We start from the raw sequence: 27,579 nt of genomic DNA on the forward strand, positions 1-27,579 counted from the left end.
AACTTGCCCATCAGACTCTAGATAACTTGCCATCAGACTTTAGATAACTTGCCATCAAACTTTAGATAACTTGCCATCAAACTCTAGATAACTTTCCATCAGATTCTAGATAACTTGCCATCAGACTCTAGATAACTTGTCATCAGACTCTAGATAACTTGCCATCAGACTCTAGATAATTTGCCATAAAACTCTAGATAACTTGCCATCAGACTCTAGATAACTTGCCATCAAACTCTAGATAACTTGCCATCAAACTCTAGATAACTTGCCATCAGACTCTAGATAACTTAGATTAGATTAGATTCACTTTATTTTCATTACACAGTACAGGACAGTGCAACGAGATTGTGTACGTCCAACCAGGATGTGACAATCAACAGTCAGTTGCAATATAAGACACATAAATAAAACTGTACAGTAAAGTGCAATGGTTAGCACAATGTGCAATGGTGAGAATAGAAAAAGAATCATTAAAATAAAGTCTACATAAGCTATGGCTATATACACAGGTGTGCAGTGGGCTAAGTAGAGTTTTGATTCAGAAGTCTGACAGCTGAGGGGAAGAAACTATTTGTGGTGCTGTTGGTTCTGCCTGGGAGGCTGCGGTAGCGTGCCCCAGAGCGAGTACCCCGCAGGCGGGTGAACAGTCCATGGTTGGGGTGAGAAGCGTTTTTGACGATATTCCGTGAGCACCGCTTCTCATAGATTGATGAGATGGGGGGGGGGGGGGGGGGGGAGTGGGGTCTTGGTGATGCGTTGGGCTATTTTCACTACCATCTGCAGTGATTTCCGGTCCTTAACGGTGCAGTTAAGGACCAGACTGAGATGCAGGTGGTGAGGATGCTCTCAATCGTACAGCGATAAAAGTTCACTAACTTGCCATCAGACTCTAGATAACTTGCCATCAGACTCTAGATAACTTGCCATCAGACTCTAGATAACTTGCCATCAGACTCTAGATAACTTGCCATCAGACTCTAGATAACTTGCCATCAGACTCTAGATAACTTGCCATCAGACTCTAGATAACTTGCCATCAGACTCTAGATAACTTGCCATCAGACTCTTGCTCTTAACACAAGAGTCTTGAGTATAACATTATTCAGACCGCACCTCACATTGGGTCCACTATTGCATGTATTATTGTATTCACATCGCTAATGAATGCTGTTGGGACATATTTCTTCAGGCCTGGTCTGACCCTCTCCTGCCCTGCTGAAATGCTGGCAATACTTCCAGTACCATTATACCTGATGTTGGAAAAACAAAGCGTGCGTTTAATTTGAAAGTGGGCCTCTTGGCATTCTTACAGGTTTTACTACCAAGATACTGCATGTTGTAGAGTGACCTTTCGCTCCAGCTGGTTGTCCACGTAGCAGGAGGGAAAAGCCAACGTAGAGGACAAATGAAATGCCAAGGTTTCACCCCCTAGAAGCGGATTGGAGATTGGCGGGGAAATTGCCCGATCTCGTATGTAATTATCACCCGTGAGGGAGAATTGAATATTGTCGAAATAATTTATTCTAGGATGTTTTTCTCCCTGTATGTTATGTACTTAACCCTGCAACTCTGACAAGCTGCGGGTAAAGTGAACCATATTGCGAGCCACCTGGTGTGTTGATATATTTACCACAATTAGATAATTTCACGCTCCGTTTAAGGGTATCTGGAAGCAAACACAAGTAAGTGGTTTATTACTTTTATTCTGTCTACACTTTTTGCACTGCTCTTATTCTGTCTGTTTCATACAAACTTTATGTCTGCACTTCATGCATTACTTGTATTTTGTCAGGAACCTGCTAATAGTTTTGTTTATGTCAGAAATCTATCATAATATATAAGAAATCTATTACAATCTTTTTTATATACATTTTTTATGACAGAAATCTATTTAAATGTTTTCAGGAGGTTTTAATGTCAATTATCTGCTCATTTTATGCCTATGTCTATTTTATGTCTACATCAATGCTGTGAAGCACTTTGAGCTATGTGAGAATGCTATTCATCGACTACAGCTCGGCATTCAATACCATAGTCCCCTCCAAACTCATAGCCAAGCTCAGGGACCTGGGCTTGAACTATGACCTCTGCCAGTGGGTCTTGGACTTCCTGACGGGCAGACCCCAGGTGGTGAGAGCAGGCAACTGCACCTCCTCATCCATCACCCTCAACATAGGGGCCCCCCAGGGCTGTGTTCTGAGTCCCCTCCTCTACTCCCTGTACACACACGACTGTGTGGCTCAGCGGAGTAGCAACACAATCATCAAATTTGCTGACGACACAGTAGTGGTGGGCCTGATCTCCGCAAACGACGAGAGGGCCTACCTGGAAGAGGTCAAGGTCCTGGCGGGATGGTGCCAGGAAAACAGCCTCTCCCTGAACGTCAGCAAAACAAAGGAGATGATTGTGGACTTCAGGAGGTCGGGGGTCAAGGACTACAGCCCCCTCAGCATCGACGGGGCACCGGTTGAGAGAGTGAACAGCTTTAAGTACCTCGGAGCCCACATATCCGAGGACTTGACATGGACCACACACATTGACAGTGTTGTGAAGAAGGCACGACAACGCCTCTACTTCCTCAGGCGCCTAAGGAAGTTCCAAGTCAGTCAGAAGATCCTTAAGAACTTCTACTCATGTACAATAGAGAGCATCCTGACTGGCAACATCACCTCCTGGTTTGGGAATAGCACTGCACAAGACCGAAGCAGACTACAAAGAGTGACACGTTCAGCCGAACGCACAATTGGAGGGGGGCTCCCCACCCTCCAGAACATTTACAACAAGCGGTGCAGGGGCAAGGCTAAGAGAATCATTAAGGACTCCAGCCACCCGAACAACTGCCTCTTTGAACTGCTGCGGTCAGGCAAGCGATACCGGAGTCTCAAGGCGAGCACAGAAAGACTCAGAAGAAGCTTCTATCCCCAGGCCATCAGGCTGCTCAACGAACAATGAACAATGAACACTACACAACAACCATCAAACGCACATAGCACACACATCCACACGCACACACTCACTTTAAACAAACACACTGTAGCACCCACTCCCCACACTTTATATTTATTGATAAAGGATTTGCACTACAACTCGTACACCTTACTGTAAATTGTACCTAAATTGTACCTCATCCCATTTCTGCTTTGCACTATATAGTATTGTATATTAGTACACTGCATAGTATATTGTATATTATATGGTAACTCAGTTACGTCTATTCTGCATCGAACATTGTACATATGTCTATACTGAACATTGTGACCTCATTTTCTACTTCTAATTTACATGCTATACTATGTTATTTGATACTTATCTTGTCTAGCACAGTTTCTGGAGCGTAACAGTAAGAAGCATTTTGTATAAAAGTATTCTGTACTTCTGTATGACAACTATTAAAGAAACTTGAAACTTGAAACTTGAGCTGCAAAATGTCGAAGTGTCCTTGAGAAAGACACCTCATCAACCCCTAATTGCTCCAGATGAGCAGGTTGGTACCTTTCATGGTTGCGTCCGCCATCGGTGTGAGAACGGGTGAGTGAATGGGTGAATGTGAGGTTTTTACAGCTTTTACATTAAGCTGTAAAACACTTTGGATGAAAGCTGTTATATAAAATGCTGTCCATTTACCAGTTGACAACATACATTAGAACAGTCCTCTGAGAATAGCAAGGTGATATAAATTACTTTTTTCCTTTTCTTTCCTTCCATGGCCTCGTCCTCCTCGCTGAAGCCGATATGAAAAGCATTGAAAGCGAAGGGCGGTCCGTTCTGTATCCACTGGACAATGGCTAGCATTTCTGCAGCCCCCTCACTCCTACATGCTGTAGCTTATGGGTTTGATCTGGAGCCAGGAAGTGACATGTTCAAACAACCTTGTTCTTCTCTCCCTGGTTCGTTTGGTGGCAAGAAACGCTGCTTTTATATTCACTCCTTCAGACACTGGAGGCTTATTTGTACTCTCCCTTTGTGCTTAAAATAATTAATAAAATAATATGTTGTATAATAATGATAATAATAATAATATTTTCAACTTTCATACAAGAATAAAACCTTCATACAAGAATTGCAGCCCTGCAATGATGTGACCACAAAATAGGCTTAAAATAAACATTGGCATAATTATAGAGCAGATCATTTATATTAAAACCTCCCGGAAATATATTTCTGTAATATATTTCTGTCATAGAAATCTATGAAAAATTATACAAAATAAAACATTCTAAAGATTGTAATGGTTTTCTATCTTTAAAATCTATGAAAGGGATTGTAATAGATTTCTGTGTTTTATATGGGGACCAGCATCTCCAAAATGACACACCTAGTAAGGACTCCATTGCCATCGTGCAATACTAAGCTGCTGTTGGAATGACAGGAGGGAAATGCTCCCATGAAAATAACAAACAGAGTACTTTGGCTGATTGTGCAGGCTAGCTACTGGGGAAGGAGTCTCAATAGCTGAGGGAAATAGGATCAATTCGGTTTTAATCAATCATGATGATGAGTTAAGACACATTTTCTCTTTTGAAACGTGCACAATTAGAGGCGATTTTCTGGTTTAGGAAATCAAATGTTATGTCATGTAGCTTACATTTCTGTGTCCCAAAAAGGGCTTAATTCCGAAGTAGATAATGCAGAGTTACCAGTCAGTCTAACTCTGCTCTGTGTGTTCTGGGCAGCTAGTTGATTATGTACCGTGAGTACCGTGGTAAACATTGCAGTCTTTTAATTAGACATAAAACATGTAGCTTATTATTATTATGATTATTATGTCATGTCGTCAGCCTTTGTTCTATCCTACGTTTCATGCAACAACTGATAGCTGGATATTCACATGGGTTGGTGGTGCGGGGATAGTGGCGTGGGGCAGCTCTCCACTGAAAACAGTAGTGGTTATTTATGATATTACCTTATAGAAACATAAGAAAATGGGATATTTTGTTGTCTGATTGTTGTTGCTTTGTAAACGATGAAACATTTGATGAAATAACAGATCGTTATTGGTTTTTGGATTTTTTATTCTAAATCGCGTATTAACTCTTTCTCTGCCAACAACGATTAAACTCGTTATTTGATCGTTATTTATTTTATTCGCTATTTCCATTCATTATCCATTCAGGGAGCCTGGTGTTATCATAGGGAATGAGTCTGAGATAGCAAAAGTCCAATACCGCCGCCTGGTGGGATGCAGCCGGTATTGCACTTCCTTTGAGACTCTGTGTATGGGGCTGTGCATCAATTATATTGGTCCGGGCAGACTTTTCTAATAACGTGAACCTAGGGCTTCACCCGATCGCATTGAATCGTTTTCGGGACCCCCGATTCATTATGCTGTGGTGGGTTACGTCGTGGGCCAAATGGACATACGATCTACCAGATTGCAATCAAATAATTGGAATATTCTTTTTGGAATCCCACCGGCCACAGGTAAGAGCAATTTAACGTCAATTTCAGCTTGATTGTGCCTTGTTTTCATAGCCATCGCCCTGATTGTTGTTGTACTAACAAATGCCGTTATTGACAATCAATTAATCCCGATCATATGCATTGGATTGAATAACTGTAGCGTGTGTAGGTACGAAATGCCAATGGATTTAATATAATACACGTTGCAGGCTATTACTAGCCTCCCAGGAATTACCATAAACCGCTCTAAAACCATACTTATATTCACCACGGTATAAAACGGGAATGTATGGATGGAAAAATTATTTCTTTTTCACATCTTGAACGATAGATACTCGATGTCAAATGGGCCATAGTATTGCATCCATAGCTATAATATAGAATATAGTTATAGCCCTGCAAACAGGGTGACTGACTCCATTGGTTTAATGCGTGGCAGCGCATAGCCATATCCCGGAAACAGCGTGGCAGAGAATGAGTGAAATGATCAAATGATACACAGATAAACAATGCACAGCACCCCATCTGGTGTTCATACGTTTTACGCGAGGCGGAATAATGGCGCAACATTCCCACCTCAGACAGGCTGTGTAAAAAGGGGCTGTAGCTTCACTTGGTGACCACCTGGCAGCCCCTTATGTCCGGGCACCCACCACATTCTGTACTCGCATGTTTAAGGAAGTGCACGGTGCATCTCTGTAAGCCTCTCCGACTCAGAATGTGCGCGTATTCTCTGTTAAAATGCTAATTAAGCGTGCACACACACACAGCTGAAAACAAACGGTACACTAATGGCTTGGCGAGGGGAGAATCTTGCATAAATTCACGATTGATTGAAACTGCGCTCTCTTTCCGCAGATGGAAGTTCAGGGAATAGACTTCCCTCTGCCCCCAATACAGGATGAGAGATGTGCACAGGAACCTCATCAGGGCTCGATCATTAATACACAGACAATTTGTTTTGCTCCCACATGGAAATTGCCTTCTCTTTTTCCCCTCCTCCCTCTTTCTTGTGCCCGCTATCACAATCACAGATCTGCCTCTTCTACCTCTCTCCACTAGCTATCGAGTGTCATCCTACTGTGTAATGCAATTTGCACTTTAAAATCCCAAACGCGTGGGGGAGCAAATCAAAACAGCCTCGATAGTGAGGCTTCTCAGGATCCGTGGTTAACATCGCAGAGCGAGCGTGGACGTGAATAACTCATCCGAATGGAGAGCGGAGTGTGGTCAATACCTCGCCGTTGTTAGAATTAGTGAAGGTTAATTGATTTGGCTGGGTCTGTCTGGATACAAAATTAACTGGAGCAAAAGTAAGGCAACTCAACTTTCACACAATCGAAATCTGATGAGACGGGCCCCTTTCATCTGGAAATGGGATGCAATACCTGGGAATGAATAGATAAAATATCTCCCATTACAACATGGGACAACTAGCTATAGCTGGGCCAGCTTTCCATTACACACTTTCACTGTGCGTCACGTTGTTTGTAGAGCTAAATCTATATTTTATATTATAGCTATGGATACAATATCATGGTCATTTGACAGTAAGAACCTTCCGTTCAAGATGCAAAAAAGAAAAAAAAAATCCATCCATACGTTCCCGTTTTATACCGTGGTGAATATGAGTGTTATTTCGGAATGAGCGGGGCTAATTCCTGTGAGGCTATTTATAAGCCACAACGTGTATTATACCAAATCCATTGGCGTTTTGTCCCTACACACGCTACAATAAAAAAATCTAATGCATATGATAGGTATTATGTTTCATCATTTCGTTTCTGATTAATTGATTGCCAATAACGGCATTCATTATTACCACAACAGGGCTGTACGCTAAGCGTTTTCACTAGGGGCACAGTTGCCCCTAAATGAGAAATTTAGGGGCACAGCATATTCTTTAGGGGACATTTTTTAAATAACAATTTTACCATTATAGTGCAAAAAAATATGTTTCTCCTGCCTCATTACTGTGGTCCTTTTATTTAACATTTAAGTGCTTTTGTTTTCAGGTTTGTATCTTTTATAATGAACCAACTGAGAAAGTGTGTAAATCACTAATAGAACAAAAAAAAACTGTGTGTGCGCGTTTGTAGTGCTCCTTGAATGAGATCATCACAACACACACACCATTGCATTAATCAGGAGGACAAGAAACTCTGCATACCTTTGTTTCACAATGAAAAGTGCTTTATAAATAAAAATAAGTAAGGGATAATGTATAGCTACGAGGTCATTGTCGCAAAATAATTGACCGACACGTAGTTTAAAATACCGAGCCGCTTCGGCGAGGTGTTTTAAACGTCAGTGAAGGTCAATTATTTTGCGACAATGACCGAGTAAAGCTATACATTATCCCTTACTTATTTTTATTTATAAAGCACTTTTCATTGTGAAACAAAGGTATGCAGAGTTTCTAATTGCACTGAAACAGTGTGTGTCAGTGGGCTTGATTGCGAACAGCTGCGCACAGCGGTCATTATCGGGGGGCTATTGACCAATCACAAGCAAGCATTTCGGCGAATGTGAAAACGCCATGTAATAATAATAATTATTGTAAATAACTCCATGAAAGGTTTATTATTTGTATGGGTAATTACCCGCTTCATATTTGTGATGTTACTGGTTTCAGGGTGTGCCTAAAGTGATCAATGTGTTGGGCCGTTTATAGAGATCTATGCCAATTAATGTTTATGTATATCCGGGACTTTTCTTATAAGAATTGAGAGGCCTACTACGGTGTTTGTATATGTGACCTTTATTTTGAAAACCGTGTTGCGACGCAACCTTGTTTAAGTTTGCGCTTTTGACAGTGAAATGTTCAGTTCAACTTAGCTAGAAGGAAAGACTCTAATCAAAAAGGTTTAATTGACCCGTATGATGCTCTTACGGTAGGACTTTGATTGTTTATAGAAGAGGAATGTAATACTATGCAAAACGAGAAATAAACAGTGATTTTACCAGCAGTAAGTTGCAAGCCACTTTCATATACGGGAAACAGTGACAATTATTAATATGATCTTATTTGCATATTGTCTCATTATTAGATAGATAGATAGATAGGTTGATACTTTATTGTCCCCGGAGGGAAATTTAATTGGACAGTATATAAGTATTGAAAAACTTCCTAATAGTGGGCTACTCACCTACTGTAATGCATGGCTGAACGTTAGAAGTGTGTCCCCGTCAATCATCACTGCCAGATCCGACTTAATTTAATCGGCTATGGTCTCTTATCATCTCTCCACATCGGACGTGGTTGTCATAAGATGGACCCGCTTCGTTCTTTTTGCAGAGCAAAATTAGCGGCTTAAACTTATTGAAAGGAAGTTCTTCTTTGGCGATGCCACATTCAGTTTCGATTCGATTGTTTGCTAGGAATTATGGGACAGATAATCGCCGACAGATTTTTTCATAGCACCGCAACATTATGTCTCACTGTACAGTGTACAGCCCTGGTTGTAGGCTAATGTTAAAAAAAAAATCCAATTTGTATGGATTAATTTAGGAGTGAAACGCGAATGAAGGGTTGAAATCACTACTCGCAAGGTTGCCCCCAAATATTATTTACCACTCGCACGGGCCAAATTAAAGGGCAATTTGCGATAACCTCGTCGCAGTGTACAGCCCTGCACAACATACGCTGATCAGGGGGATGGCTATGAAATCCTTGCACGATCAAGCTGAAATTGACGTCAAATTGTTCTTACCTGTGGCCGGTGGGATTCCAAAAAGAATATTCCGACGACATAACCCACCACAGCATAATGAATCGGGGGTCCCGAAAACTATTCAATGCGATCGGGTGAAGCCCTAGGTTCAGGTTAGTAGAAAAGAGCGCCCGGAGCGTTTTCAGTGTGGCACCCGGTCTGGAACAGGGGTTACTGCATTCTCGATACAGTGCTACTAGCAGGATCTGGCCGGTACTGCACATTCGGAGTCCCGGTATGCCTTTTACAGGCAAATTACAGCTCCCTGACATTGAATAGGGTATTAAAATCAAATAAAAGGGAAAACGAGTCAAAAACATGTTTTTGGCCGTCAACCACTGGCTCCCAATGACGTGTATATATACGTGGTTGGCCGGGAGTGTGTTAAGGGCCATGGTATCATTCAGTCCATCAAGGATGACATTAACAAATGGATGGCACTGTCGTTATCTATGGAGTTGTCTATGGGGGTGTCTATGGGGTTGTTGTTCTTCCAAGACTCACCTCCATCATAGCCTCCATCCACCTCGGAATTCCCTCAGAGCTGGTTCCTAGACATTAAAGGGGAGATGAAGCATTGAACAATGTGATCCTAGTTTGTTTGTTGTGTACCTTGTGTAAGACGGGGTCCTATAATAAAATGTGAAATCCTGCTTATTTGTCTGAAAAATCAAATATAATTTCCCTGTTTTCGCCATGGGCGAAGATGGTGACGTCACGGTGTTGGTTTGGTGTATACACTGCTGGTTAGCTGCCTATAGTAGACATGGATTGTCGGGTCAGTCAGTAAATAAAATGTTGCCTACCAAACAACGGGACCGCAGTGGTTCTTTTTGTATTGCTCCTGGCTGTTCAAACAAATTTTACCGTGTGAAAGAGAGAGGAAAGTTGGTTCATTTCCACAAACTACCAGTGAAAAAAACAGTGTTGTTGGCACGTTGGCTGGCTGCACTCAGGCGGCGCGATCAGCCTGTTGGACAGGGAATGAAGATCTGCAGCGAACACTTCATTGCCTCGGATTATGTTGTTGGGGGTGGGAGGTTTACCAGCTGACCACTAATCAGCTGAAGCCCGATGCGGTTCCCTCGGTCTTCGACAGACAGACCGGCTCAGGCAGTTCAACCAGCGTCGCGGGGCATTTAGCTACCTGGCTACCTAGCTCCAGTTCAACCAGCGTCGCGGAGCATTTAGCTACCTTACCGCGGTCCTGTTGTTTGGTAGGCAACATTTTATTTACTGACTGACCCGACAATCCATGTTTACTATAGGCAGCTAACCAGCAGTGTATACACCAAACCAACACTGTGATATCAGCAACAAAATGGCGGCGCACATGTTCATAAATAGGGCTGCAACGTTTAGTCGACATAATCGACGACGTCGATCATAAAAACGTGTCGACGCAGAATATTTGCGTCGATTAGCCCTTATTTATTTTTTATTTTTTTTTGCACTACCTATCTTTGTGAAAGTGGCTTCTCAGCTCTGGTCCAGCTGAAGACAAAGCAGAGGAACAGATTGGACATTGAGCATGACCTCAGAGTTGCTTTGTCTACCATCACCCCAGACTTTGAGACTCTTGTCAGGAGCAAACAACATCCCCAGTTATCCCATTAGTTCCCTGGGATGTTAAGCTAAGAAGTCTGCTATATTTTTTTTTTAGTTATTTAAACACTTCCACTTTAATTTGTATTATTTAATTTATTTATGTTGTTATGAGTGATTGTTGTATTGTTCAAATACATTTTGATTTAAAGTTGCTTAAGATCCAAATTCAAATGTTTCATGAGTCATTATTTTAATTTGCTATGGGATCATCATGTTATGTTAAGTTAACTGTTAAGGCAGAGGGACTGGACAACAGGGTGACATTCACAGGTGTGCAGACTTGAGCATGTGAGGTAAAACATGCATTGGAGAAGGAGCCATGCCCACAGGAAGCAGAGATTGAGGGTGTGACAAAAATAATCGTTAGATTAGTCGACTAATCGAATGACAAAAATAATCGTTAGATTAGTCGACTAATCGAAAAAATTATCGACAAATTAGTCGATTACCAAAATAATCGTTAGTTGCAGCCCTTAATCATAAATGCTACATAAATGGACATAACAAATAATATTTTCTTAGAAACGCCTTATTTTTATAACGTGATTTTTTCTGTGGTTTATCTAAATACTAATTTGATGCTATGACTGTTTATATCGCTATGCTTCATCTCCCCTTTAAACAACATTAAATTAGTTTTAATGTAATTGATAGAGGCCTATAAATCCCCTGGAAGGTAGCTAGAAATGGCTTGAGAAGTCCATCATATCTTGGAATACGAATATTTCTTGTGACATCACTGCGGTATCATTATTGTCTTTTCATGTTCCATTATGGCATGGGACAATTCTCTTCCATCACACCCCATCTGGTGTAATCCCACCCTATCAGCTGGAGGACGGACGTTAAATAATGAAACATGGCAGAGGCACGACATTGTAATAGTTGGACACATTTTTTATTCAACAATTTATCAGATTCCTCTTTCTTAATGCATTATTATCATCTGTTATAAATAAGAAATGTAACGAGGGAAAGACCTTGTGGCCTCTGGCCTCATGTTCAGACTGTGGTCGGTATTGAGAGGGCTGCCCCTAATGTGTATTCCACTGCCCAGCTGGCGTGGGAGCATGAACTCTGTATACTGAATACAGCATATATCACACCCCTGTCAGTTAATCAGAGATGGACGACAAATATAAAGCATTTAAATTAGGGATGCTTGATATTAGGGATGCTCGGCTCTTAATTTCCGATACCGATATCAACCGATACCGATATATGCAGGGTCCCCCCCCCCCAGGTAATTAACATTGCATATCTCTTGTCGTGTAATTAACACAACATTATGCATACTTTGACAATAAATAAAATAATAATTTGTTCTTACTTGCTTGCCTGGGTAAATAAAGGTTAAATAAATGTAATTTTTTTTTTATATATAATTTTTTTTTAAACCGATACCGATATTTTCCGATATCACATTTGTATGCCAATATCGGCCGATAATATCGGACATCCCAATGTATGCAGGCATAATTGTGTGAGAGAGAGACCATGGGATTAGAACACCTCTGACCACACCACATTCCTGGAAAGTGAAGAAGAACATTATGCAGCAAAGAGGATTACACTCAGAGAGAGAGAGAGAGTCCTTGACAAGGGCAATGGCAGTCCATGGCCTGGCAGCAGATGTGTTTACACCTACTGATTCTCTCTTCTTAATTTCACCCTGCATCCCTTGCTTTGTCTTGCTCTCTCTATCTCTGGGATCCGCCTACAGCATCCAATACGAGGGAGCGGATAACGGCGCCACGAAATTTTTTATTTGCGCCACAATGACAAGAATTCCCCCTCGCCTGCTTTCCACCCCCACCAGTCGTATATCAATTTGCAGAAAGCGGTGTGTGTGTGTGTGTGTGTGCGCAGGCAAGGCCAGAGATAATGTGTTTCTGATATTCCAGCCATGTGGATATGATGGCGTGACACCGGGGTAAAAGCAACACTCATCACTCTGGATTTATGGACCAGAGACGGCGTCCGCACAGCACATCGCCTGCTGACGCGGCGTGCTGGAAGGCTGGAGCGGGAGACGCGAAATGTGCTTTGAGTTAATGGGGTACATCCTCCCGAGTACATACTGCCCGCCACAGTAGCTGCAGAACGGTAGCGGGCCATTTCTGCTTCAGACGACAACAGCACTTAATTTTGGCCTCGCAGATTGTTCTGACACTGTTGAGTAATTATTTGCACGCTGTTGTTTCGAGACATGCTGATGCAGGAGTCAGGGGCCTATTTGTCTGTGCACCAATCGTTTGTATCGCCCCCCCTTTAGGTGTAAAACATGAGGCAGGTCTGAATGGGTTTGGCACACATTTTCTTTATGTGCTAAAATCAGAGATGAGGGACAACTTTAGAGTTTGTAAAACTGTATACTGACGGATGTTAGGAAGGCGGTTAAATCTATCTGATTTTTTTTTGATCCACTTTTTCTCCCATTTTTTCTATTTTTCTCCCATCCCAATTTCGTATCATCCAATTCAACCCTCCCCTGTCACGAACGCTGTTTCTTGCCTCCCACAAGCCGGCTGCAATGTGGACTAAGTCATACATAGCACAAGTCCCCTCCGGTACTTGAGGTAACAGCAGTCGCATCTTTTCACCTGCGCAGCTCGATCTCTCAGTGTCGAGGAGTAACGCGTGGGAGGCTCACGCTGCCCCCGACACTTCCTGATTCTACTGCGCAGGCGCACCAACCGACTTGTAGGAGTCGCTTGTTCACAACGTTCGATCCCCACCCTTCAGTTTTCCCTCCCCGTAATACGGCCAATGTGTATTACTGCGGACGACCAGCTAAACTGAAAACAATGTGGAGAGCTGGATTCGAACACGCGAATCCTAGCGTCTCCACACTGGTGGCGAGTGCCTTGCCCACTACACCACCTAGCCGCCCAAATCTATCTGATTTAAAGGTGCTGTACGTTTCTCTTTGTTAAAATAAGTGTTAAATTGCTCTATATTCTGTCAGCCATAACTGATATAGAGTGTCTGGTCAGTAACATGGGTCTCCCAGTCCCTCCACTCTGCAGTAAACAGGAAATACATTTTCTGGTATCCCGTTCCCACGTTATCCAATCAGGGACTGGGAGACCCATGTTACTGACCAAACACTATATCAGTGATGGCTGTCGGAATTATTTTAACATGTACTGTAGAGTGTAGACCACTTATTTTAACAAGAAAATACCACTTACCGGGGGAGCTCCCGTAGCTCACCGCATATCTCTGCGCTATTTCTGCGTCGGGGAAAACCGTGCTCGTCACGGATCTGGGGGACACGAGTTCGATTCCCGGACCCGCCGTCATTTCTCAGAATGTCTTCCCCTGCTCTACATCCCATTTCAACCTGTTTCTGTCGGTCATGCTTGACCAGAAAAGCGATAAACGCTAAAAAATTAAGTTTAAAAAAAAGAAAATACCACTTACCATGTTTTGATGCAAAACCAACAATGGTTTGACATTGCACGTGAGCAGGTGGTTTATATTATACATTGTACAGTCCTGTACACTTCTTTGTGTCTGTAAAGATTTTCAGTAGATATTCTGCCATTCTGTCACTTAGGATGCAATGAGAACCATTTATGTGCTCTTCTTAGGGGAAATGTCAGATGCCCGCGCCGTGAGAAAAAGACAACAGCTGAATAACCTGGTTGCCATGGTTACCGAGTTAGCCAAGCCTGGACACACCGTGGTGGATTTCTGCAGCGGAGGGGTAAGTGTATTCAACTGTCAATCAATCCAGCCAGCCATCCATCCGTTCACCCATCCACTCGTCTGTCAGTCCATTCAACTGTCTGTCCATCCAGTCATGAATATGTCCACCTGTGGCTGTCCATCCGCGAGGGTTGTCCTCAACTGAAGGAACATAGGACTTGTGTCGACTTCATTGACAAATATGTCAAGTTTGAGTTTCCCACATGCTACAGTATAATGCACAAGGACCTCTTTTTAAAGCCAGTGCTCACCGGATATTTACTGAAAATCTTTCTGCAAAAACACCCACAAATTCAGCATAAAATATGAAAAGATGAATACAATACTAACCTTGTACTGTCTTTCACTGGTATGCACTCTGCTACTAAGGACTCTACCGTGCCTATATTACTATCTAGTACCTACTATGCCAATATCGACACTGTTTGACGAACAATTGTACCCTTAGCTGCCAGAGTTGTACCCCTCCTGCTGACCTGATGTACAGAACACGTTAGTCGCTTGGGATAAAAGCGTCAGCTAAACAACTCAATGTAAATGTAATGTAATCCCAAAACGAGTGATTAGTCGACTGATCAACTCTGAGGGGGGCAGCCCTACCGACCTCGCTGGTCGTCCCATTGTTCAGTGTTGAAAAGAACAGATCCTTCTTTTTCCCTCCTCTCTTTCAGTGACATTGTTACACCGTTGCACAGAGAAAGTAGCCATGAAGCAGTGAGTTGTGAGCATACAGTAGCAATTAGCAACGCTACTTGGATGGACAGGCTCTTTGATCTTCTCTTTGATCTTGACAGTCTAGCTACTCTATTATGTGTTTCCATGTTTTCCCTCTCTTCTGTTTGTTTCACAGGGTCACGTAGGGATTGTTCTGGCTCACATGCTGCCGGACTGCCAGGTAATGTGTGCGTGTGTGTGTGTGTGTGTGTGTGTGTGTGTGTGTGTGTGTGTGTGTGTGTGCGTGTGCGCGTGCGTGCGTGAGAGAGAGAGGGTTCAATACTTTCATACTGCTGTCTTCCTTATACAAAATGTCAGCTGTTTTATATTTGACTTGAAAACCATATTTATTTAGAAAATCGTGTTTATTTGACACTCTTGTCAAAATGTCACACATTGACATTTTAAAGTGTTTAAACTCCACCCAAAAAGACCTTGTACCCCATCACACCAGGATTCAATTAATACTTGCTGTTGACAGAGTCACCTGGGGAGCAACAATAACTTGGTCATGACGACAAGGTCCTTCTTTAGCCTTAACCGGCGTGGTTTATTCTTATGCACATATGTACCACGAGACCTCCTCTCCTTGAGAGGTAGAGTGAAAGAGATAGAGGGGGAGGGAACATTCCCTTTTATACCTTCTACCTGACGTCAGCCACAATAGCTGCGTCTCCTAACGCCTATAGCGCCCTCTTGTGGAACAGTAAAGTGCAGTTACATACAGTCATATTAACACATTACACTTAACACTCCCACTTATGAATGACGTGTATACTGTACAACTTTTCCAAAAACAACTTTTTCAAGAAAAAATAAATACTGTTCAAAACATCAAAATAATATGACAGTCAATATTACATAACAGGCAATATTTTATACACCAAACATGACCTCTGCAAATCTTCTCAATTTCAGTTTGGAGACAGGCTTGGTCATAGCGTCTGCAACCATGTCGTCTGTAGGACAGTAAACAAGTGTCATCCTTTCTTCTCTGATGACAGATCTAATGAAGTGATATTTTATATCCACATGTTTACACCTCTGTCGGCACACAGGGTTTCTAGCGAGTGCAATGGTTCCCTGGTTGTCTTCATAAACAACAGTTTTCTTATATACATAGGTATCCATTCCTTCTAGCAGTTGTTCTAGATAAATACATTCCTGTATTGTCATAGCTAGAGCCATGTATTCGGCTTCACAAGTTGATAGTGCCACTGTGGGCTGTTTCTTTGTTTTCCATGAGACCAGTGAGCTGTCTGTACCCAAACTCACACAATACCCGGTGGTACTTCTTCTGTCTGTGGCGTCTCTGCCGCCCAATCTGCATCACTATAGGCTTGAAGCCCCAAGCCCTCGCTGCTATTTCTGAAACAAAGTTGTTTATCTGCTGTGCCTTTGAGATAGCGAAAAACATGTTTTTCCTGTAATCCAGTGCTCTTCTGTGGGATCAGCAAAATGCTGTGATAATTTACTCACTACAAAACATAGGTCAGGCCGAGTACATGTTGTCAAATAAATTAGGCTACCTACAGCTTCTCTGTACATTTTTACATCTGTCAATTTCTGAGCATCCTCTTGGTAGTCTAGCTTTTGATCACATGGTGTTTCCCTGGTTCTACATTCTTGCATGTCAAAACGATTCAGGATCTTTTCCACATATCTCTTCTGGGATATTTTTACACAACTGGCAGACTGTTCGAAGTCCATGCCTAGAAAATGTTTTAACCTACCTAGGTCCTTCATTTTGAATCTGGTAGAGAGCATACTTTTCACCTGCTCTAGGTTTCTAGTGTTGTCTGCTGCGATGATTAAATTATCCACCCAAATCACAATTATCACTTTTCCTGACTCTTTTGACTCCTTTGTGTAAACACAGGGGTCTACTGGGTTCTGTATGAAGTGATCTTCAATTAGACATGTATGAAGCATCTCGTTCCAATTTCGCCCAGACTGTTTCAGGCCGTAAATGGATTTTTCTAGCTTACACACTAGCTTCTCTCCTTTCTTCTCGTAACCTTCAGGTTGTTCCATATATATCTCCCTATCAGTGTTGGGCAAGTTACTTAAAAAAAGTAACTAGTTACAGTTACTAGTTACTTCTTCCAAAAAGTAACTAAATTACTTACTCAGTTACAAATTATAAAAGTAACTAGTTACTTCAGAAAGTAACTATTGTGTTACTTTCAAGATTTTCTTTTTTACATAAACAACATACACAAATCTAAACTATTTTAATGTTGCTGTGGGACAACGTGAGACTAGCCTCCAATCAAATGCCATGTACAGTATGTAGATATTATAATTACTATGTTTATATAGTGGATCATACAAATACAAACAGAATAGATGTTTTGGAACTTTTGATATGTATTGCCCCTCAACAGGCCACAACTGGGCAACATTAAATTATGCTTGTTAAGCAAAAATAAATAACAAATATATACTGATTGATTGGACATTTTAATTAACAGATTGCAGAATGGGTACAATACAGTACGGCTCAATACACACAATTGTTAAGGGGATGCAGACCAGAGAAAGAGTTTCGTCTTGTTTACATCAGGGTCCCCCATTTTCAATTCATGACATTTATGACGAAAGTCTTTCTCTGGTCTGCATCCCCTTAACAATTGTATGTATTGAGCTGTACTGTGTTGTTCGTTGGATTCGTTTTTGGGCTCAAAACGTACACTACACGGACCGCGGTCTCATGCTGACTGATCAGTGATCGCTTGTCTTGTCGCGCTGTGTGTCAGACTCTGGATGCTTTAGACACCCGCCCACCTCCACCTCTGATTGGCTTACCATGACATTTTATTCAACCTCAGCCAATCGTCAGCATGTATGCTTGTCTCGCGCACTGCCCACTAAACAAGGAAGAACATATTATTGCCTCTCGGCGCAGAGATCTGTCTGATGAAAGAAACAGGTTCATTCATAGTAAAGCGCCGCATTTTTTTGCAGTAACGCTAACGGCGTTATTAAGATTGGAAGAGTAATCCGTTAGATTACTCGTTACTGAAAAAACTAATGCCGTTAGTAACGCCATTACTTATAGCGCCGTTATTCCCATCACTGCTCCCTATCAATGGGTGCGTGCAGGTAGGCTGTCTTCACATCCATCTGGTGTAAAATCAAACTGTCCTCAGCTGCCTTCTGCATCACTACCCGTACAGTACACTGGTCAGATTGGCTGTAGGTGAGAATGTCTCACCGTAGTCTATTCCTTCCCTCTGACTGTAGCCTTTAGCTACAAACCTGGCCTTGTACTTGTCGTGGCCTTCGATACCCTCCTTGATTGAGTACACCCATTTGCCTCCCACTGTCTGTCTACCCTCTGGTAACTTTGTTAGAGTAAAAGTATGATTGTCCTCTAGGGACCTCATCTCCTCATCCATTGCTCTCTCCCATTTTCTTGACTCAGGGGATACCATGGCCTCTTTAAAGGTCTGAGGTACACCACTCACTACTCTGTAGCAGTAATCTATGCTGGTAAGTGTACTGTCATCCTCGTCACTTTCTCTCTGGGCATAGTCTTTCAGATACTTTGGGGGTTTATGTTCCCGGGAGGGATATCTCCCACTGCATGAGGCACGTGATGTCACCCTAGGGTGCTTCCCGTCATCATCCTCTGGGGGTTGTTGACTGTCTGTCTGCATGTCTGTGCTCAGTACACTAGGCTGTGGTGTCTCTCTTTCTTCACACCCTACTCTGGAGTCCAGCTCTGGCTCCTGTGTCTGTGTCTCGTTCTCACATGTTGTCTTTGTGACAAATTTTACTAGCCTGTGTTTTTGCACTTTCCCTTTACCGGGATAGTAGACTAGAAAAGCGGGGCTGCCCTTGTCATGCCCTACAAAGAGTAATTTTTCACACCTGGACTCAAGCTTTCCTCTGTCCTGCTGGTAAGCATAACACACTGACCCAAACTTGTGCATCCTGGCTAGATCACACCTTTTTCCTGTCAGTGCTGTATACAGGGTGGTGCCCGTGTGCTTGTTAAAACACCGATTTCTGGTGTAAGCGGCTTCTTGTACCGCATAATGCCATAGACTCTTGGATAAGTTACCATCTATTAGCTTACACCTAGCCATTTCGAAAAGAGTGCGTCCTTCCCTCTCTGCTATCCCGTTCTGGTGCGGGGAGTAAGGACAGGACGTCTTGTGTCTGATTTTATTCCTTCTCAGCAGTGATTGGAACTCTCTATTTGTGAACTCCGTTATCAGACCGCAAGCATTTTATGTTGCCGTACGGAGCTACATCTGCAAGGAATTTTTCTGTGGCCTGGAGTGTGTCACTCTTTGCTTTGAGAAAGTAAACAAACACTGCCCCTGTACAAACATCTGTAAAAGACTGTACATATTTAAAGCCACCTATGGACTCATTGTTTACTGGACCGGCTACAGTAGATCTGTGTTAACTAGCTCAAGTGGTATCTTTACTTTTCCTTTATACACACATCACATTCTTTGTTAGGTCTATGCTTTTCACCGTTAATGTGCATGCCTACTGTCACCGCTTGCAGCTTCAGTATATCCTCGTAATTACAATGACCCATGATCTCATGCCATGTCTGAATATCATGACTGACATTACACATATCATTTTCGTTACATTCTGTTTGTAGATAATACATTCTCTTGTACACCTCTATGTTAAATCTTGTACCGTCAGGCTCTACAAGAACATCTTTACCTTCATTGAAGAACACTTTGGCATCGTTTGCAGTAGCAGATTTGACAGAGAATAGTTCTTGTGGGAATGAGGGTATGTAGAGAGCGTTCTTTAACGTCACTGTACACCGGCGCCCCTCACTGTCTATGAGGCATACCTGTGCGTCTCCTCTCCCCTGCGCCAACCCGAATGTCAGCTCCATGCTGTGTCTCTCCGGCTCGAAGGTGCTGTCAAAGTTCTTGAATCGGTTCCTGTCGTTGATGATGTGGGACGACGCACCTGTGTCCACGATCAGTCCCTTCCTTTGGACCTGCTGCTGCTGCGTTGACCGGGTGACGTATGCTGTCTGCGCCCCGAAGGTGAAGTCCTCTCTTCCCGCTGCTCTCCGGGCGTCGTCTCGACTCGCCTCACGTCCACCTTTGCCGCCATCTTGTCCACAGCCGCCATCTTGCACGTGCGCGTACCGAGCGCTCTGTTCGCGCTTCTTTCTACACACTCTGTCCGCGTGTCCCGAAGTTCCACAGAAACTACACCAGACTGTTTTTGTGCATTTATCTTTTCGGTGACCCTTTTCTCCACATCGCCAGCACGCCATCTCCGTCAGGGGTCCGGTCGTTCTCTTTGGCGCTGCTCGGGCCTTCATTACCCTTTCTCCCGCCTCTTCGGCGACCGGGTGTGTGTCTTCTGAGGCCTCGAAGTTCCGCAGCTTGGCCTTGAACTCCCCCAGCGACATGTCTGCTGAACCGTGTGTCACCAACAGTGTGAATGGTTTATACATCTCCGGTAGTCCTCTCATAACCATCGCCATCATTAGTCCATCGCTCTGTGCTTCTCCTGCACTCTTGAGCACCGTGATGATTTGTTCCGCTCTGATGACGTATTCAGTCTCTGTGTTCGCTTTCTTCAGCGCGGTCAATGTTATATACAGGGATACGATCCGGGGCCCATAACCTGTTGACAGAGTCACCTGGGGAGCAACAATAACTTGGTCATGACGACAAGGTCCTTCTTTAGCCTTAACCGGCGTGGTTTATTCTTATGCACATATGTACCACGAGACCTCCTCTCCTTGAGAGGTAGAGTGAAAGAGATAGAGGGGGAGGGAACATTCCCTTTTATACCTTCTACCTGACGTCAGCCATAATAGCTGCGTCTCCTTACGCCTATAGCGCCCTCTTGTGGAACAGTAAAGTGCAGTTACATACAGTCATATTAACACATTACACTTAACACTTGCATAGTACAAAATAGAGTCTGCTCCCAGAATGTGTTGGTGTTTGTTTGCAAGACCTTATGGGAACATTTTGAGAAGTGTGGACTGTATGTATTATGTATTCCTCTGTGTGCATGGGTCCTGCCCCTGGGACAACAATAAGACCTGTGTGGACTGTATTCATTATGTATTCCTGTGTGCACGGGTCCTGCCCCTGGGACAACAATAAGACCTGTGTGGACTGTATTCATTATGTATTCCTGTGTGCACGGGTCCTGCCCCTGGTACACCAATTAATAACTCCATTAAATTGCTTCTCATGCTTGACCACTAAGAAGAAGAAGAAGAAACGTTATTCGTATAGCACCTTTCCTACAATAATTGCAGCTCAAAGTTTATTAAAAGGCTAAGGTGAGGTACATTTTGCTTATTTTTTAGCCTCCCTAATGTCCATAGGTAGGGTGTTCCATAGCTTTGGTGCATAATTTGCGAAGGCTGCTTCCCCCGAATGAGACAGTACAATTGAGGTAAAGGAAAGGATTTATAAACCACACATTTAATGTATATATATATATTTGAATATTTTATTTATTTACATTTATTTAGATAGGTAGTCTCATTGTGATCGAGATCTCTTTATCAATAGATACCTGTGTACAATAGATATATATTAAAAACACATTGGACAAACAAGTACAGTTCAAGTACAAACAAAGCTACCGTGGAGGAGTAAATGGTTGTTTCCCAGCCAGAGTACAAGAGACAAGTACAGTTCAAGTACAGTTCAGTCATAGATTACCATATTGCAGTCGAACAACAAACAAACTTATAAATGGTAAATGGACTGCATTTTATAGCGCTTTTATCCAAAGCATTACAACTTATGCCTCACATATACACTCACTCACACACTCACACACCGACGCAGGCAACCATGCAATAGCCATACCAGTGGGTTTTGTAGCAGAACCAGTGGGTTTTGTAGCAGAACCAGTGGATTTTTGTAGCAGGGCCAGTGGGTTTTGTAGCTGGGCCAGTGGGTTTTGTAGCCGGGCCAGTGGGTTTTGTAGCCGGGCCAGTGGGTTTTGTAGCCGGGCCAGTGGGTTTTGTAGCAGGGCCAGTGGGTTTTGTAGCCGGGCCAGTGGGTTTTGTAGCCGGGCCAGTGGGTTTTGTAGCAGTGCCAGTGGGTTTTGTAGCAGAACCAGTGGGTTTTGTAGCCGGGCCAGTGGATTTTTGTAGCAGGGCCAGTGGGTTTTGTAGCAGGGTCAGTGGGTTTTGTAGCAGGGCCAGTGGGTTTTGTAGCAGGGCCAGTGGGTTTTGTAGCAGGGCCAGTGGGTTTTGTAGCAGTACCAGTGGGTCTTTGTAGCCGGGCCAGTGGGTTTTGTAGCAGGGCCAGTGGGTTTTGTAGCAGTACCAGTGGGTCTTTGTAGCCGGGCCAGTGGGTTTTGTAGCAGGGCCAGTGGGTTTTGTAGCAGGGCCAGTGGGTTTTTCTTCTTCTTCTCATTCTCTTTTGCCGCACTAGTGCCAAGCTTGTTTGCTGTAGTACTATACTTTAGTAAGATCTGCAAAGAAAAGATTCAAGCAAACCTTTTAAAAATCCACTTTATAGTCCCATTTGCGGTCAACACTAGACGTCTGTGTTCTTCTTTCCATGCACTGCCTTTATTTTGATTACACTACTGTGGAGGAGTAAATGGTGTTACCCAGCCAGAGTACAAGAAACAAGTACAGTTCAAGTACAGTTTAGTCAAATATTACCATTCTGCAGTCGAACAACAAACAGACCTGTATATGGTAAATGGACTGCATTTACAGTATATAGCGCTTTTATCCAAAGCATTACAACTTATGCCTCACATTCACCCGTTCACTCACACATTCACACACCGATGGTGGAGGCAACCATGCAATAGCAGTACCAGTGGGTTTTGTAGCAGTACCAGTGGGTTGTGTAGCAGGGCCAGTGGATTTTTGTAGCAGAACCACTGGGTTTTGTAGCAGGGCCAGTGGGTTTTGTAGCTGAACCACTGGGTTTTGTAGCAGGGCCAGTGGGTTTTGTAGCAGAACCAGTGGGTTTTGTAGCAGAACCAGTGGGTTTTGTAGCAGAACCAGTGTGTTTTGTAGCCATACCAGTGTGTTTTGTAGCCATACCAGTGTGTTTTGTAGCCATACCAGTGGGTCGTGTAGCAGTACCAGTGGGTTTTGTAGCCATATCAGTGTGTTTTGTAGCCATACCAGTGGGTCTTGTAGCAGTACCAGTGGGTCGTGTAGCAGTACCAGTGGGGCTTGTAGCAGTACCAGTGGGTCTTGTAGCAGTACCAGTGGGTCGTGTAGCAGTACCAGTGGGTCGTGTAGCAGTACCAGTGGGTTTTGTAGCCATATCAGTGTGTTTTGTAGCAGTACCAGTGGGTCTTGTAGCAGTACCAGTGGGTCGTGTAGCAGTACCAGTGGGGCTTGTAGCAGTACCAGTGGGTCTTGTAGCAGTACCAGTGGGTCGTGTAGCAGTACCAGTGGGTCTTGTAGCAGTACCAGTGGGTCTTGTAGCAGTACCAGTGGGTTTTGTAGCAGTACCAGTGGGTCTTGTAGCAGTACCAGTGGGTTTTGTAGCAGTACCAGTGGGTTTTGTAGCCATACCAGTGGGTCGTGTAGCAGTACCAGTGGGTTTTGTAGCAGTACCAGTGGGTTTTGTAGCAGTACCAGTGGGTTTTGTAGCAGTACCAGTGGGTCGTGTAGCAGTACCAGTGGGGCTTGTAGCAGTACCAGTGGGTCTTGTAGCAGTACCAGTGGGTCTTGTAGCAGTACCAGTGTATTTTGTAGCAGTACCAGTGGGTTTGGTAGCAGTACCAGTGGGTTTTGTAGCAGTACCAGTGGGTCTTGTAGCAGTACCAGTGTATTTTGTAGCAGTACCAGTGGGTTTTGTAGCAGTACCAGTGGGTTTTGTAGCAGTACCAGTGGGTCTTGTAGCAGTACCAGTGGGTTTTGTAGCAGTACCAGTGGGTTTTGTAGCAGTACCAGTGGGTTTTGTAGCAGTACCAGTGTATTTTGTAGCAGTACCAGTGGGTTTTGTAGCAGTACCAGTGGGTCTTGTAGCAGTACCAGTGAGTCTTGTAGCAGTACCAGTGGGTCGTGTAGCAGTACCAGTGGGGCTTGTAGCAGTACCAGTGGGTCGTGTAGCAGTACCAGTGGGTCTTGTAGCAGTACCAGTGGGTCGTGTAGCAGTACCAGTGGGTCTTGTAGCAGTACCAGTGGGTCGTGTAGCAGTACCAGTGGGGCTTGTAGCAGTACCAGTGGGTCTTGTAGCAGTACCAGTGTATTTTGTAGCAGTACCAGTGGGTTTTGTAGCAGTACCAGTGGGTTTTGTAGCAGTACCAGTGGGTTTTGTAGCAGTACCAGTGGGTCGTGTAGCAGTACCAGTGGGGCTTGTAGCAGTACCAGTGGGTCTTGTAGCAGTACCAGTGGGTTTTGTAGCAGTACCAGTGTATTTTGTAGCAGTACCAGTGGGTTTTGTAGCAGTACCAGTGGGTTTTGTAGCAGTACCAGTGGGTCTTGTAGCAGTACCAGTGGGTCTTGTAGCAGTACCAGTGTATTTTGTAGCAGTACCAGTGGGTTTTGTAGCAGTACCAGTGGGTCTTGTAGCAGTACCAGTGGGTCGTGTAGCAGTACCAGTGGGTTTTGTAGCAGTACCAGTGGGGCTTGTAGCAGTACCAGTGGGTCTTGTAGCAGTACCAGTGTATTTTGTAGCAGTACCAGTGGGTCTTGTAGCAGTACCAGTGGGTCGTGTAGCAGTACCAGTGGGTCTTGTAGCAGTACCAGTGGGTTTTGTAGCAGTACCAGTGTGTCGTGTAGCAGTACCAGTGGGGCTTGTAGCAGTACCAGTGGGTCTTGTAGCAGTACCAGTGGGTTTTGTAGCAGTACCAGTGGGTTTTGTAGCAGTACCAGTGTATTTTGTAGCAGTACCAGTGGGTCTTGTAGCAGTACCAGTGGGTCTTGTAGCAGTACCAGTGGGTCTTGTAGCAGTACCAGTGGGTCGTGTAGCAGTACCAGTGTATTTTGTAGCAGTACCAGTGGGTCTTGTAGCAGTACCAGTGGGTCTTGTAGCAGTACCAGTGGGTCTTGTAGCAGTACCAGTGGGTCTTGTAGCAGTACCAGTGGGTCGTGTAGCAGTACCAGTGTATTTTGTAGCAGTACCAGTGGGTCTTGTAGCAGTACCAGTGGGTCTTGTAGCAGTACCAGTGGGTCTTGTAGCAGGGCCAGTGGGTCTTGTAGCAGTATCAGTGGGTTTTGTAGCAGTACCAGTGGGTCGTGTAGCAGTACCAGTGTATTTTGTAGCAGTACCAGTGGGTCTTGTAGCAGTACCAGTGGGAATATAACAACAACAACAACAACCATCACAGTATAAGCACCTTTTTACACAGGATGAAAAAGCTATCTTATTTGCAGCTTCATGTTTTGTGTGAAAGGATCAGTCCAGAATCTTTCAGGCCTTCTTCTTCTTCTTCTTCTTCTTCTTCTTCTTCTTCTTCTTCTTCTTCTTCTTCTTCTTCTTCTTCTTCTTCTTCTTCTTCTTTTTCTTTTTCTTTTTCTTTTTCTTTTTCTTTTTCTTTTTCTTTTTCTTTTTCTTTTTCTTTTTCTTTTTCTTCTCTTTTTCTTTTTCTTCTCCTCCTCCTCCTCCTCTTTTGCCGCACTAGTGCCAAGCTTGTTTGCTGTAGTACTATACTCTAGTAAGATCTGCAAAGAAGAAATTCACCCAAACCTTTTAAAAATCCACTTTATAGTCCCATTTGCGGTCAACACTAGACGTCCGTGTTCGTCTTCACATGCACTGCCTTTATTTTGATGAAGCTACCGTGGAGGAGTAAATGGTTGTTACCCAGGCAGAGTGCTTGACACCTGAACACGGAAGATTGCATTTTGACTACAAATAGAGCTATAAAAGTGGATTTATTTTTTTTACGCTGAGTCGATATACCTGTCAAAGAAAGTCACATCTACTCTGTTCAGCCTTGAGGGAGGAGGAGCCGCGTGCAAGATACCCGATCTTGGCCGAGGTTTTGGCGGAGGAGAAATGGCTTGCCATAAACTCAGCTACCTTGCTTGACATATTCAGCGGAGCAAACAAAGCAATGTAGGATGCGAAGGCAAACGGCAGATCACCCAGCATGAACTGAGAACATTGAGGCAAAGCTTCCAGCTGCCACCGCAACTAAACCCCTGGAACAGCTTGTTGATAATATCACCCTGAGAACATGTGTCAATGAGTCCCCACTAGAAACACTCACTGGAGTGCACTGCCGAGAACAAAGTGTGTTTCACAATGCAGCGATGAGGTGTCGAGGCTGTTCAAAGCTTGTTTTTCAGCCGTGACGGCCATGAAGAACAAAATGTAATACAGGGTCAAACTGACCCTTGAGGATGACTTGCGTGTTGCCTTCTTAAAGGTTGAAAATGTAATGCTGTCAAACAGTGACGTCTAGGCCTATTCCCCGCTTGGTATTGTACTATGTGTACTTGGAGGAGTTGTTAAAGGTCTGGAAAACTTCACAGTATAATAAGTTAATACATATACTGTATGTGTTCCAAGTCCTGTGTTGATCAAACTCTTCAAAGTTGTACAATTTGACCTTTTATTATAATGCTTCCCTCTGGCCGATTGGTGTGATGTTTGTTGTTCTGTATTGGCATACCAATATCTATCATTGTGGCACATTTTATGTCTAGCATGTACCATGGCATGGCAAACAAAGCTTTTTTTTATTTTTATTTGTGGGACTACCTTTCTGACAGACAGACTTGGTTGCAGCTAAACAGTGATAGTAAAGCAATGCAATGGCTAGCAACAGCATATGCTGTGTCATGTTTAAAAGGTGGTAGTTAAGCAATGTAATGGCACTAGCGACAGACACATATTTTAAGCATAATAGGGCTTTTGCTAAATTACAGGTAGTAAGTGAAAGTGTGCATAAGCAAGTTGGGCACGGTTCCAGCTCATTTAGTGAAGGGCTCTATTCATAGTATTCAATTATACCATCACTGCAAACACGTTGATCGCCAAATGACTCGGAAGTGTATATGACGGAAACACTGTCCTGTAATGTCACCCTCCTTGCTCTTGTTTCCAGGTGATCCTCATAGAGAACAAAGAGGAGTCTCTCGTCAGGGCCAAGAACCGCAGTGCTGAGCTGGGTCTGGCCAACATAGGCTTCATCCAGGCCAATCTGGATTACTTCACTGGACCCTTTCACGTCGGGGTGAGTGCACGGCATTATAAACGAAAGGAGCATCGATTAGATGTCATTCGTCTGTCGTTGTCATAATGTTGTTTATTGATTTATAGATGATGCAGACGGTAAGGTAAGTGCGAGGATTTGTGATGTGCAAGTAAATAGACCGCATTTATATAACACCTTTATCCAAAGTGCTTTTCAACTTGTGCCTCACGTTCACCCATCCACTCACACATTCACACACCACGGCGGAGGCAACCATGCAAGGTGCCAACCTGTTCATCGGGAGCAGTTAGGGGTTGTTTTGCTCAAGGAC

At 43.5% G+C, this 27,579-nt stretch overlaps 1 protein-coding gene across 2 annotated transcripts in view; it reads left to right on the forward strand.

Annotated features, from left to right (window-relative positions):
* gstcd (glutathione S-transferase, C-terminal domain containing) overlaps positions 1-27,579 on the forward strand; it is a 183,524-nt gene that overhangs the window by 108,561 nt on the left and 47,384 nt on the right. For both annotated transcript variants that reach the window (XM_084317986.1, XM_084317987.1), the window contains 3 exons: positions 14,321-14,436; positions 15,289-15,333; positions 27,159-27,287. In XM_084317986.1, the coding sequence (XP_084174112.1) occupies positions 14,321-14,436; positions 15,289-15,333; positions 27,159-27,287 (290 nt within the window). The remainder of the gene's footprint in view (positions 1-14,320; positions 14,437-15,288; positions 15,334-27,158; positions 27,288-27,579) is intronic.

This window comes from Notolepis coatsorum (assembly GCF_963971535.1).
Source record: "Notolepis coatsorum genome assembly, chromosome: 7".
In the NCBI taxonomy this organism is placed as follows: Eukaryota; Metazoa; Chordata; class Actinopteri; order Aulopiformes; family Paralepididae; genus Notolepis; species Notolepis coatsorum.